Source organism: Pavona decussata, unplaced genomic scaffold (assembly GCF_977016875.1).
Source record: "Pavona decussata unplaced genomic scaffold, jaPavDecu1.1 SCAFFOLD_44, whole genome shotgun sequence".
NCBI lineage: Eukaryota > Metazoa > Cnidaria > Anthozoa > Scleractinia > Agariciidae > Pavona > Pavona decussata.
In genome coordinates this window covers 1763383-1775610 of record NW_028145466.1, presented here as the reverse complement: position 1 = coordinate 1775610, position 12228 = coordinate 1763383, and the positions used below count along the sequence as shown (strand labels likewise).

Below are 12228 nucleotides of genomic sequence, written 5' to 3'. Positions count from 1 at the left end.
TTCTGTGATTGAAGTTTTCGAGTAAAACATGTGAGATATATTAAAGAACGGTGCCTCCGGATCCTACACATTCAAAGGTACTTTTGTGCAGATTATGATCATGCGAGAAAAGCAGATATCAGTAAGGGCTATTAGAAATCAAACAATGAGAAAATTGTAAGTAACCACGTACTTTCAAGGATAGTTTTAATTCGAAAGTCACGATGTACGCATTCAAAACAGTTGAATTTACAAGCAACCAACGCGAGATGCCTTGAATTTACTTTGTTTCTCTCTCTCTCTCTCTCTCTCTCTCTCTCTCTCTCTCTCTCTCTCTCTCTCTCTCTCTCTCTCTCTCTCTCTCTCTCTCTCTCTCTCTCTCTCTCTCTCTCTCTCTCTCTCTCTCTCTCTCTCTCTCTCTCTCTCTCTCTCTTTTTTTTATGGAAAATGTTAATGGGTCGCCATCTTGACGTGGCCGATACAGTCGGGTTTCATGGCGCGCTATCTCTCGTGGCTCCGATTCTTCATTCTTACAGAGTTCTTCAAAGCCAGCTTCTACAGTTCCTTGTCAGAAATTCTTAACAGCTTTTCGCGAACTGGAGGTGGCTAGTGGTGGATAAACATCTTTAGTTGCTGATATTTCCTGGAAATCCTGAAAGAAATTTATAAAATATTAACTAAGACAACTTAGAATTCCGAGAGTAAGGTTAAGGCCCCGTTCAGACTAGGTGACTGTGCTCAGTTCCGGAGCACTGGTACTAGTCCGGAAAATAGCTTTTTGTCGGTACCCGAGCAAAACCAGTGGGCACTGTAACGAGGCACGGCCATACCTCAAAGGGTAGTATTCGAGCAACGTTCCTGGGCACAGACACTGGTTTGAAAATTAAGGATTTTCTCAGTTCCCACGCTTTTTCCTCACGCCTCTTTATGACACAGTAAACAAAATGGCGGAAGGTAAATTGATGAACGAGAATACGATTGCTTGTTGGTCTGACTGAACAACTTCCTTCTCAGTTCCCGGGCACAGGGGGCCTCAGTAAGGACACGCAGTCTAAACAGGGCTTAAGGAACTAAGGATACGACTACAAAATGGACAAGTGATGAAATTATTGAATGATTTAGATGAAAATAACCTGTTAATCGTCCATAATGAATGATGTCATCCGTCATATTAAGTTTTAAAATCGTTGAAAAGCTGAAAGAAGAAGAAGAAAACCTGAATAAGGTGCAATTTGATTAAGCATCACCATGTTATGCAGTAAACTCGTCTGGTCTAAACCTAATCTGCTTTTGATTCAACAAAGAAAGGAGTTCCGATCCCAGCCTTATCCAATCTAGAATATCTACTCATATTTCATCATGGAGGGGAGATTTACATTTATTGTTAAAAAAAGACACTATTCAGAGAGCTAAGGATCATTTTTTACTTTGCTCCGTCTGCTTTTACCACTGTTTGTGACCGTCCTTTGATCCATAGATTGAGATAGATTTTAGTCTGATGAATTTACTTGTTTAGAAAGATTTTATCAATTCTTAACAAGACAACTCATGAGATTAAAATAACGACAATTATGGCACCGACTTGCCGAGAAAATGGTGACATTACATTGCAGATAATACATTTAACAGCAAGACGGCACTTTAAGGTTTCTAGCGGCCAATTAGCCTGCACAGAAAGCGTTTCCGTCAGGTCTTATGTGTTTTTCGCTGTTTGAACGCGCGGAGATTGGGACGAGAGTGAAAAATAGGGAGGCAAGAGGTGCTCGTCCCAATTTTCGCGCGATCAAAAAGCAAAAACATACGGGACCCCAAAGGAAACGGTTGCTATGACAGCTTAAGCGGGAGATGCTTGTCCCAAGCAAACTATGAAAGCCGATAAAATCAAAGAGCGTGTCACCAGTAATTTTCTCTAGCCCAGTGACTAATCTAATAAAAAAATTTCATTTTTCTACAAATATTTTCCAATTCATTTCTCATTTACGTCTTCCTTTTACTGCTGTAAGGTTCAACCTTGCCGTCTATAACTTATAACCAGGCCTTAACATATTCAAGTGCTGACGTTTACGAGTTCAGTAGCGCTCCGTCAGAGCGAATCCATTGTAAATTACCTACTGAATTCTGTTGTTTAAACCAAACATTTCTATTTACGCTCTAGGTAGTTGGATTGTGGTTCGGAGATTTTTCCTCGTGTGATTCCACGACACTATCAAGAAATTTAGAACGCCCCACTGTAGCCAATCAGGTGGGGAGTTTCCACAATTGTACAGTCGATCACTGTAGTGGGTTTTGCTAATATGTCTTAGGACAAGAGAGGATTTTAGGATAAGTACCTGAACAAGTATTGAGAATCCTTCTCCACGGTCGATTTTACAAACCAGGAAGGTTTGTAAAATATGATCCTCAATAGCTGGCTCTTAAATCTGAGTAAAAGAGAAACCAAAATCAGTGACAAATTTAGATTTTTTGCAGGCTTTAAATGTTCGATATTCATATTTCGTCTCACAGAATTTCCGCGAATTTGGAAAAGTGGACTTTTTAACTTACGTATGTAATCATTATTCATTATCAAGACATTTCTGCACCTCTTCTTTCGTGGTGAAAAGTGCAACTCGGTAAAAAAGCGCGCGTGTACATACCGGATACATATGTCGTGAAATAGATTGTTGCTTCGACCATGTGCGTCTGGCAAGTAAGCAGCACTGTGATCCTCTGTCATGTTGCGGTAGATTAAAATAAAAGGACTCTGGTCAATTATTTCTTCTATGGCCTCTTGTATAGCACTGTAAGACAGAGAAACTATCAATCAACCAATGAAGTAATTGGGCTGCTTAATGTGTATTGGCTAAACACGGTTTCCACTTGGAACATTTGGTATTTACATCATACAAATTGTACTGATCATTTTCAACTCATAGAGGTCTCCTGCAAACTATAGCAGTTAACAATTATTCCACGAGCGCAGGTTGGATATGAGATGATAGAAAGCCAACGAGATGCGTAGCGCCGAGTTGGCTATAATCATCTCATACCCAACGTGCACGGGTGGAATAGTTGTTTTATTAAGAACAATAATACAATATTGCCAGATCTTGCTGATTTCGCTTTGCAAAAACAACCAGAAGACCATTTAATGGTCGCCATTTGTCAATGGCTCATTAGCCAATCAGCCAATTAGCCAATTAGCCGCTTAGCCAATCAGATCCCTAGATTGCATGCATTATACAACGATCTTGCATATTCTGCTTTATTTTCAATGCCGTAGAATCATTGATTTCTGTAACCCTTGTAACCTTTGCCTGTTTTGAGGGAATTTGAAGCATGCACAGCAACAGGACTTTTGTGTTGGAGGTCATTTATGAATCTCCTTCACTTCGCAGTTTTCAACCAAGAACAAAACTTAACAAATTTCAACTTACAGAGAGTCCTTCTCTTCTCCATTTTGCTCGTAAATTTGAGACTGTACCACAAAAACGTGAAATCCGCTATCGTGATATCCTATAATTAAGAAATGAAATCAGCAAATACTCGGCTTTTCTCTAATTCGTGCATAAAAAGAAAATTGCATTTGTTAGTTGTGCTTACCCACATAAATTAAACTCTCTGGCAGGTTTATACGCCGTTGCGTTGGTTTTGGTGTGGCTGAAATATGAAAACATGGCTTCGGTCAGTTTTAGCCTTGGTTCAGTAAAAGCAGTTAATACTCGACATACAATACGTTTGATATTAATGCCTAATGTTGTTCTGGAAACATTGTCGAAAATGGATTTTCGGTACCCTATAACTTCAAGAATAGAAAATATCACTTGAGTTTACCTTCTTCAATGTCAACAGGTTGGGGTTGTAAATCTGGAATGACTGAAAAGAGTAAAACAAGTAGTAAGGGTTGATTTTGGTTTAATGGCGTAAAAATGGATACCGCACGTATCGTCATTTATAAAACTAAAATTATTGAAAATTGCCTTTTTGTACTTTATAATATCAAGAAAAGAAAATAGCACTTAGTTTATCAGTTACAATAAAAGGGAGCTCTGGGATGACTGAAAGGGTAAATAAAGATGTAAGAGATGGTCGCGGTTTAATCGGGTGGAAAATTGTATCGCAAACGAAGTTATTGAAAAACTGCCCTTTTTGCACCTTATAATTCCAAGGAAAGAAAATATCACTTGAGTTTACCTTCCTTTTCAGCCATCCCAGACAAACCATTCAGTTATTGTCGATATCGGAAATAATTGGTTTGTTTGGGATGGCTGGAAAAGGTAAAGCAAGATGTTTGAGTTTGTTTTGGTTTAATCGAGTACGAAATGATATCGCAAATATCTTCATTGATAAATGAAGAGGCTATGGATGAGTTAAACTAAGAGCTGTGCTTTCCTGACCACAATTTCACTTGTCAGCTGAATAATGCTGCCTTTTTGTAACCAAGGTACGCATAACGAACCCGTGCGAACAAACGTAGACATCGTGGTTGAAAAAAAATCCTGGAATTTTCATGAAGAGATAAAGCTGTGTCTGCCTTAAGCCGGACTCACAAAGCACTCATCGGTATCGCTTAAAAACTATAGGCTTGTGTATTCAAATAATACTTGGCATATATCATATCTTAAAAATGGCTGCATTAATTACGTTTTTAGAATCATTTCAGCATATAGTATGTGATTTGCATGCTATACGTAAGCATCGTAATCGATGACGTTTCAGTTACGTTATATACTTACCTGTAAATTCGCATGGCAGTTTTTCGCCAGCCATAAAGGATAAAATAGAAAACGGCGGCATGTTTTCGTATAGCCGCGAGGCCCCTTTCTCGACGCAGTCATTTAAATTATTTCGTCCCCGTGTTTGGAATTTCTTTCCGCCGCCTGATGTTTCGCATAGCTTGGAGAAAATTCCTCTTGAAATCTAAACGAAAAGATTTTATTACTATTAAAAAAATCTTAGGTACCTCAAAAAGAAATGAAGGAAAAACTTTTCTGAAGTTTAAAATATCTATTACAATCTTACAAACTGTCTCTATTACTCCCTGGACCATTCTCGACCCAACAGCCATTCCCTTTTTGGAATAAACCATTAAAATGAATGCTTGTGAGTCGTGAATGTCACTGGATATCCGCAGAAGTTTGGGTTTTCATAGCGCGTGCATTACTTTACAAAGTTTTGCCGTTGAAAAACCGTTTGAAAAATCAACGCAACAAGACGCGCAATTTTTCCACGCATTTCGAACCAATTTCTATCGTGTACTCCTCATACCTGTTTCTTTGCATAGAAATGCTTTCTGGATGGCTTTCTGCGGCTAAAAGCTGCTCCCATGGTTAATAAATCGCCTTTTTGAACACAAACTTCTCTTCTCTTAAGAACTTAAGTCAGCGTGAAACTAAAAAATCTTCCAACATACGTGTCTTAAGGTATCAGCCACCCTTCAGGACCGTCCGCGCGCGGATCGCTGTAGCGTTAGTTGTTTTTATAAAAACCCCTATAAACCATATATTTTTTTAAAGTTTAATAATTCCAGATTATGGATTTCAACTAACAAAAACTATTTACTTAAATGTGTTTCGAAATTGGAACGCTTTGTGTAAAAGTACACGTCTCTATAAATCATGTTCCACTCCCGCCGGAAATAAACGGAAGAAAACAATTAACACCGCATTCGCTTCTCAACACGTTCCACTAAAAAACCGTGTCTCAGATTTTTGACAAGTGCGTTTGTTTCTCTTTTATTAGCAAATGAAGTTGGGCAAGGCAATTAGTCAACACTCCCTGTGGAAAAAAAAGCTCTAGCTTTAAAATCAAAAGGAGTATTAAAATTCGCAGACACGGTTTTGTAGAAGAAATATATGGCATCACTCTGGCCAAATTTTAGCGAAATTGATTGAAAGGCTGCCGACTTGGAGTTCAAAATGTACGAGCCGATCGGCAAAATTTGCGTTCGGAGATAAAATGGAAAATACATTTTTGGCGGCATCCTACCTGGAATGAGATTATAACACCTAAATGTTTATTCTGATTGATATCAGAGAGGGATCAATTTTCTCTAACAATAGGACTTTGACAGGTAACATGTAACAGGAACAAACTTTCGCGGAAGGCAGCGGGAAATATAAATTATTTTGCTTCCAGTCAGTTCAATTACACCGCGTGTGGGCAAAAGACAAAATTTGTTGAGGTTAGTGAACGTACATGCATAGTAATCGTTTAATTTACAATCAACAATACGGTTTTCATGTAGCAATAAAAATATATTGTGTTAATTTCTTGAAACGTTGGCTAGGTTGGTAAAGATGCCGAAAACCAGTGCGAAATCAACACGAACGAAAGCGAAGCCGCCGATTGCTCGAAGCCCAAGAACTGAGGCCCGGCCTATTTCAAACGCTCTGCTCTTCTCGGAAGAATTAAAAACAGAATTTGTATTGTGCGACGGACAGCTTTTATTCTCGCACTGGATTCTCTAGGTAGAACCAAGTCCATGCTTAGTCGCTGCATCTTCCATGACTTGGACTCTTCCCTGGCAAAATCGACAAGATACAGACTCGTCCAGTTTCTCAAGCAGCTTTTCGCTCGATGCAATAGCTCGACCGCTTATTGTTTTCCACGTTCCATCAGCAGTTAGGGTCGTTGAGCTTAATTGGCTTTCTTCTTCTGGCTCTTCCAGCTGGATTTTGGAGCGGCTTGCACTCACAGCAACTGTAGCATTTTCGCTTTTCTCAGTGAATATCCAACTCCTCAAGCCACTTCTCTTGCCGATAAACTGAGCCTTTGTCGCTCTCTGCTTTGCGGCCCATTGTTTATCAAACTCGCTCTTCGATTTCTTTTTCGCTCTTGGTTTCGATGATGAAAACGGACACGACCTTTTCTTTTTTTTGGCGGCATTTTCACCGAAGCAAACGCTAAATATCCACGGAGAATACTGAAGGCTATAAACAACACGAAGACAATTCGCACGTGTTGTGTCGAAGCACACACTCGGTATCACGTTACTAGTTCACAGTCAAGTTAATTGATGTGTGACAAGGGTATGACAAATTTTGTCAACGATCAATTAATATAATTAACGAGAAAAAATCTTTTACCCTCGATATCTTTCGACAGAAATAATATTTTCTTCCGGTTTTTTTTTTTAAAGAAAGCTCTCAAGCGTATCTATTTGAAAACGTTGAAACCTCAAATATGGCAGCGATCCGCGCGCGGACTGTCCTGAAGGGTGGCTGATACCTTAAATAAAGGAATGCCATTGTTTAATCATAGCGCGTGCAATATGAAGAAATCCAATGATTGGTCGAGGAAATGAAAGTACGATTTGATCACATGATGATCACGTGACCACTGGCATCCCAGCTTAACCTTGTCTTTAAACCGATATTTTAAATTTACAGTGAAGATAAATTAGGAGAAGAAACAGACTTCTTTTCTCGATGCCTTACTTCTACAAAGATGGGCATCGGTGAAGTTAGAGTAAAGCCGATTCCTGTGAAGATACAGTCTCTCTTGCAACTCGTTGGATGCCGAATGACTTTTACTTGTCCTATGAGATATAAGTTGTTCTATAAGATATGAATCTAGTTTGATGGCCTTAGCTCCCACGAGTCTCCGGTAGCTCAGTGGTCATAGAGCAACTAGTAATCGGAAGGTCACAGGTCAGTCTCCATTGTTGGGAGAACTCGGATTTTTTTAAATTTTTCTCCGAGTATGTTGTGTCACGGATTGCATAATACTTTACTCTCATATACCAATACCCCGTTCCGCTCGCCCGGCTCGCTGATTTTTCTTTTCGTCCTATACCCCACTGGGTGCCTGTTTTCAGGCTACCTTCATGAAGATTTTTTTGTCACTTCATTTCATTACTTCAGTTAGTTTTAATTACGCGGGATACCTTAGGCAAACCGTGTCAAGGTTTACGTCGAGAATCTTTTTTGTTTCTTTTTCTTCCAAGAAGTTACAAATTGTAATTTCTTTTAATAAAATTTATTCGTTAAAGCTGAATTAAACGCCCTTCCCCTCTAGAAGGGATATTTTAGTCCTCTATTGTTCCAATTGTCTGCAGCAAACACGGCCAAATCAGAACCATTATCTAGGCTTATATTTGTGGGTCTTAGTGCGGCCTAGCCACTACCACGCATTCGCCTTTAGGGGACGGTATACGAGTCCCTAAAAGCGACTACGTGGGAGGCAAGGTGCCTGGAAAGGAAGACTTTTTTTCTTTCGCGTAAAAGATCCAATCAGTCAGTCAAAATGCCCGCCAAGCTGTTCATGCTTCAGACTCTAATATGCCATTTTCAGAAAGAAAACAAACCTAATGAAGAGCCGATAAATCGACAGTTTAAACGGAGGAAATTGGATTACACTTTGAGGGACAGATTGTGGTATTTCAAATTAAGCGAAGAGCTAGAGAAAAGGTCATCGCTCGCGCCGCCGACTTGGTCGAAAATGCTTGAACGCTACTGGGAATCCAACTTGCAAATAAAAAAAATGGTTTAAAGTTTGAATCGATTGTCAATTTTTACTTAAATATTATTTTGATAGACCGCCGGATTCTTAGTATTCCTTACAGTTTTCGCGACTGATCAGTTTGGAAAATGTGTTCCGCACTGGTCAATAATTTATCTGTTTCAAATTTGACTCTCAATTCTTTCAAATCCTTTGGGTAAGCGAAAATTGTTAGATGTAAATAAACGCTAATCTGAATAAATTTTTCAGTTAGGAAAAACTTTCCTCTGGTCTGTTTTTTTTTTTTCTGTGTATTTTCATTGATGAATTTTAACTAAGCTATATGATGGGTCAGAGAATTAACGGAATCCGGTTACTTCGTTCCATGACCACTTCGTTCCAAACCACTTCGTTCCATCCTTTGGCCACTTCGTTCCACCAAAGTTTCATCGTTCCAACGAATAGTCACTTCGTTCCAAGTGTAAACTAAGCGAGTAAACTTCTACGTAATCTTACATGGATCTGGGATCATAGCAACCAATCATATCAGACTTCAGTAAAGATGAACCTGCTTCGAAAAAACTATCCTTTCTTAACTTTATTTGTTAGTTTCAGACTGAAGTGGTCAGTGAAGTGGTCAGACGAAGTGGTCATGGAACGAAGTGGCCGTAATTCGAATTAACTCTGCAGTGTATGATAAAGTGCTAAAGTGAACCGTGAACGGGGGAGGGGGGGGGGGGGGGGAGATTGTGCCTGTGGGTAGCCATACATTGAAAATTAATGCACCTTGCATTGTCCAGGGTGGGGTGGGGAAACAGAACAAACAAAAGTTTGACATTTCTTTGTGACAGCGGTTTCTCCGTAAAACGGTGAAGAAAAGATGGCGAAACTACGAAACGTTGTGTGGTTTTCTGCAAATCAGACGGCATTATGCGCGGTAAGACGGTAATTTTCTTTCATATTCACCAATCATACTTATTCTTCTTACTTATTCCATTCCATACTTTCAGATTGACGGAAATTGGACGTTTCCAAGAGCCAAAAACAAGCGGAAAATATGAACCCGGACAGGTACGCATCAGCTACAAATTGTAAACAGCAGCGGTGTTAAACTTTGTTGATTCGATTGTACTTTTGAAGCAAAATTGTTAAAAGCATTTTGTTGTTGTGTATAACACGGTGGTTTCTGTTTCTGGGGAAAGTCCCACACGCCATGTGCAAGAACCCCAGAACATGTGCATTAATTAGTCCTTTAGCTCGATATATTAGTCTCTCGTTTCCAAAAACAATGTCTACGATACGCAGATATTTTAAGATACTGGACATCATGCTACTGGAAACTATATATGTTTAATTATATCCTCAGCCCCCCTGCTTGGCAATCATAAGTTGTTTCCTTTCTGGCACATTAAGTTGGGGATTTGAGCAGTGAACTTCCCTGTGGGGGTAGATTTGACCAAGAGAAGAAGGGGATAGCGCTCAGACTGAGTGTTGTATTGGAGAGAGTGGTGAATTTTTGAAGGCTTTTAATTGGGAAGTACCATTACAGAAAAGATTGGAAATTTCAGGGGGAAGGGAGGTGGGTATTACCAAAGGGCCAAAATAAAATAAAGGAAATCATGAAGCTGAATTGGAATTGCTGTACCAGTACAGGTATGCATCAGAAAACAGCAGCAGTTATAAACTGTTAGTTCGATTGTATTTTTCAGATTTCTGAAGGGTAAGTCTCGAAAGCATTTTGTAGTTTTGTATAACACAGCGGTTTCTGTTTCTGGTGACAGTCCCACACGCCATGTGCTAGAAACCCAGAACATGTGCATTAACTTCAACTGCATTTATTTGTAGTCTTTCATTTCCAACAACAATGTCTACACTACACAGAAGTTTAAAGATACTGGTCAGCATGCTACTGGAAACTATATCATGTTTGTTTACTTTAATGCAATTATGTTGGTTAATTGTTCAAGTCTCTTTTCTGAAACAAATCTCCCCTCTTATCCCTGCCCCTACTGGGCAATCAAAGGTTTCCCTTTGTGGCACAATAATGACGGTACCTACTAATAACAAAGTATTTTTGTGCGGTTTATGCTATGGGGGAAAAGGGCTATTGAAATAAAAAATTTGGGGGTAACCATGCATTTTTCAGAGATAATTAAGCAACAATTATTCTCAAAGCGGTAAAATACAAAACAAAGTATGGTGTTTTTTTTCCAAATTGAAGCTTCATTATCTCTGAAAAGTGCATGGTTCCCCTCAATTTCCTTTTTGGATACCAAAAGCTCTTGCGAAGTGCTGGTTTCTCCACCTAGTTTTAACCCACATAAAAATATCCCTGTATTAGTAGGCACCACTCATAGGAAACTCGAGTATCTTGAGACGTGTAGAACATATGCGCAGTAACAATGAGAGGTGAACACCCCCTTTGGGGTGGATTTGACCAAGAGAAGGAGGGGATAGCACTCAGACCGAGTTATGTACAGGAGCAAGCAATAAATTTTTAATGGCTATTAAGTGGGAAATACCATTGTGTAGTTCCAGAAAATAATTATCTGTAATCCCACATGGAAATAATTGGAAATTTCAGGAGGCTGTGGAGGGGTGTGCCACAAAGGGCAAAAAATTTAAAGGAAGCTACGAAGCTAAATTGGATTGCTGTACCAGAAGGATAGGGGGTGGGCGTTTAGAAAAATCCTTCTGTTGGGTATGAATGTTTTCTGGAACTACACGTTTTGGAATTCATTAATAAAAGTGACATGCTTTCTTGATGTACTTTACAGTCATGGCAATTAATTTTGTATTGTTAGTCTACATAGTAAAAAAAAAGATTGTCATACACTATAATAATTATTACTGTTGAATTTTTTTTATGGGTAACAACTGATTAACCTTAACATTGAATGTGAAAATTATTACTCATAGAATACACCTGTATAGTATAAATGTATAGTATTAAATGTAAAAGGTCTAATCCACTGTTAGTTATTTGATTGAGCTAGATGACTCACCGCAGTACTTGCATGTTAGCTCCAATTCAGGGCTTTAAGCTCACTTTTTCTCAATGTTACCTTTACATACCAGATATAAACTTTTAACAGTTACCAATTTTGACACACTCTTAATATTGTGTGAGTTAGAAAACCACTAAGCATAAATTAGTCTTTTGAGTATGCTGTAAAACGTTTTTTACCAGTGTTTTCTTTGGATCTTAAAAATTTAATATAAAAAATAAAGCTGCTTAGCAGTACATGTATACTAATTCACTGCTTGAACACTCACTAAATCAGCAGCCTTTAGCACAATCTCAGTCGTCATTATTTGTTTACTCACCATGGCAACCAAACAGTTGCAGTTTGGACCCCAGTCTTGTACCCAGAGTCCTTAAGTTCTTTGACTAGTGGTTAGTCGGCAGGAGAGACTCTGGGGAACTGCAATTTTATTTAAATTCTTTAATTGGCTGCCTTGTAATAGCTTCATTGTTTTACCGCAGAAATCCTGTGGAAATAAAATTCCACTTCCCCACAGTCTCTCTTGGTGACCAACTGCTGGCCAAGGAGGCTGAGGACTCTGGGTATGAGATTGCTTGGACCCTTGTCCAGTTTCAGTAAAATGTGATGACTACAGCCCCATCATTTACACCCTCTCACCACTGGATGGGATGTTTGACTATTGTAGCTAGCTTCCTGTAACAGTTCACTGGTATGCAAAATTTATGTCTGAAAGTCCCAAGATTCAGTGAAAATCAACATGCACTTTCTCCTTAATATTCTACACATTCTTCTTGTGGTACTAGTTGGGAGAATGTGTTTAAATATCAAAATATCTTCTGTG

General features: G+C 39.0%; 2 protein-coding genes across 2 annotated transcripts; one reads left to right on the top strand and one right to left on the bottom strand.

Moving 5' to 3' along the window:
* Positions 1-411: 411 nt before the first annotated feature.
* LOC146482792 (uncharacterized) lies at positions 412-5329 on the bottom strand. The gene is made up of 9 exons (XM_085106876.1): positions 5227-5329; positions 4695-4878; positions 3793-3834; positions 3562-3618; positions 3396-3474; positions 2616-2759; positions 2310-2399; positions 1113-1174; positions 412-631 (listed from the first exon to the last, which is right to left on the bottom strand). Exons 1-9 carry the CDS (start codon positions 5284-5286, stop codon positions 606-608), a joined length of 744 nt encoding a protein of 247 aa, XP_084963002.1. The 5' UTR covers positions 5287-5329; the 3' UTR covers positions 412-605.
* Positions 5330-7407: 2078 nt separating this feature from the next.
* LOC146482791 (uncharacterized) lies at positions 7408-11644 on the top strand. The gene is made up of 4 exons (XM_085106741.1): positions 7408-7428; positions 9252-9337; positions 9411-9471; positions 10246-11644. Exons 1-4 carry the CDS (start codon positions 7408-7410, stop codon positions 10459-10461), a joined length of 384 nt encoding a protein of 127 aa, XP_084962867.1. The 3' UTR covers positions 10462-11644.
* Positions 11645-12228: the final 584 nt, after the last annotated feature.

What these genes read in the sequence shown, in the direction of transcription:
- LOC146482791 (XM_085106741.1), top strand. Translation starts at nt 7,408, where the DNA reads ATGGGCATCGGTGAAGTTAGA. An exon ending in TGGGCATCGGTGAAGTTAGA is followed by an intron (nt 7,429 to 9,251) that starts GTAAAGCCGATT and finishes TCTTTGTGACAG; the next exon opens with CGGTTTCTCCGTAAAACGGT. An exon ending in ATCAGACGGCATTATGCGCG is followed by an intron (nt 9,338 to 9,410) that starts GTAAGACGGTAA and finishes CCATACTTTCAG; the next exon opens with ATTGACGGAAATTGGACGTT.
- LOC146482792 (XM_085106876.1), bottom strand. Translation starts at nt 5,286, where the DNA reads ATGGGAGCAGCTTTTAGCCGCAGAAAGCCATCCAGAAAGCATTTCTAT. An exon ending in ACCTGTTGACATTGAAGAAG is followed by an intron (nt 3,619 to 3,792) that starts GTAAACTCAAGT and finishes TTCATATTTCAG; the next exon opens with CCACACCAAAACCAACGCAA. An exon ending in TTTCACGACATATGTATCCG is followed by an intron (nt 2,400 to 2,615) that starts GTATGTACACGC and finishes TCTTTTACTCAG; the next exon opens with ATTTAAGAGCCAGCTATTGA.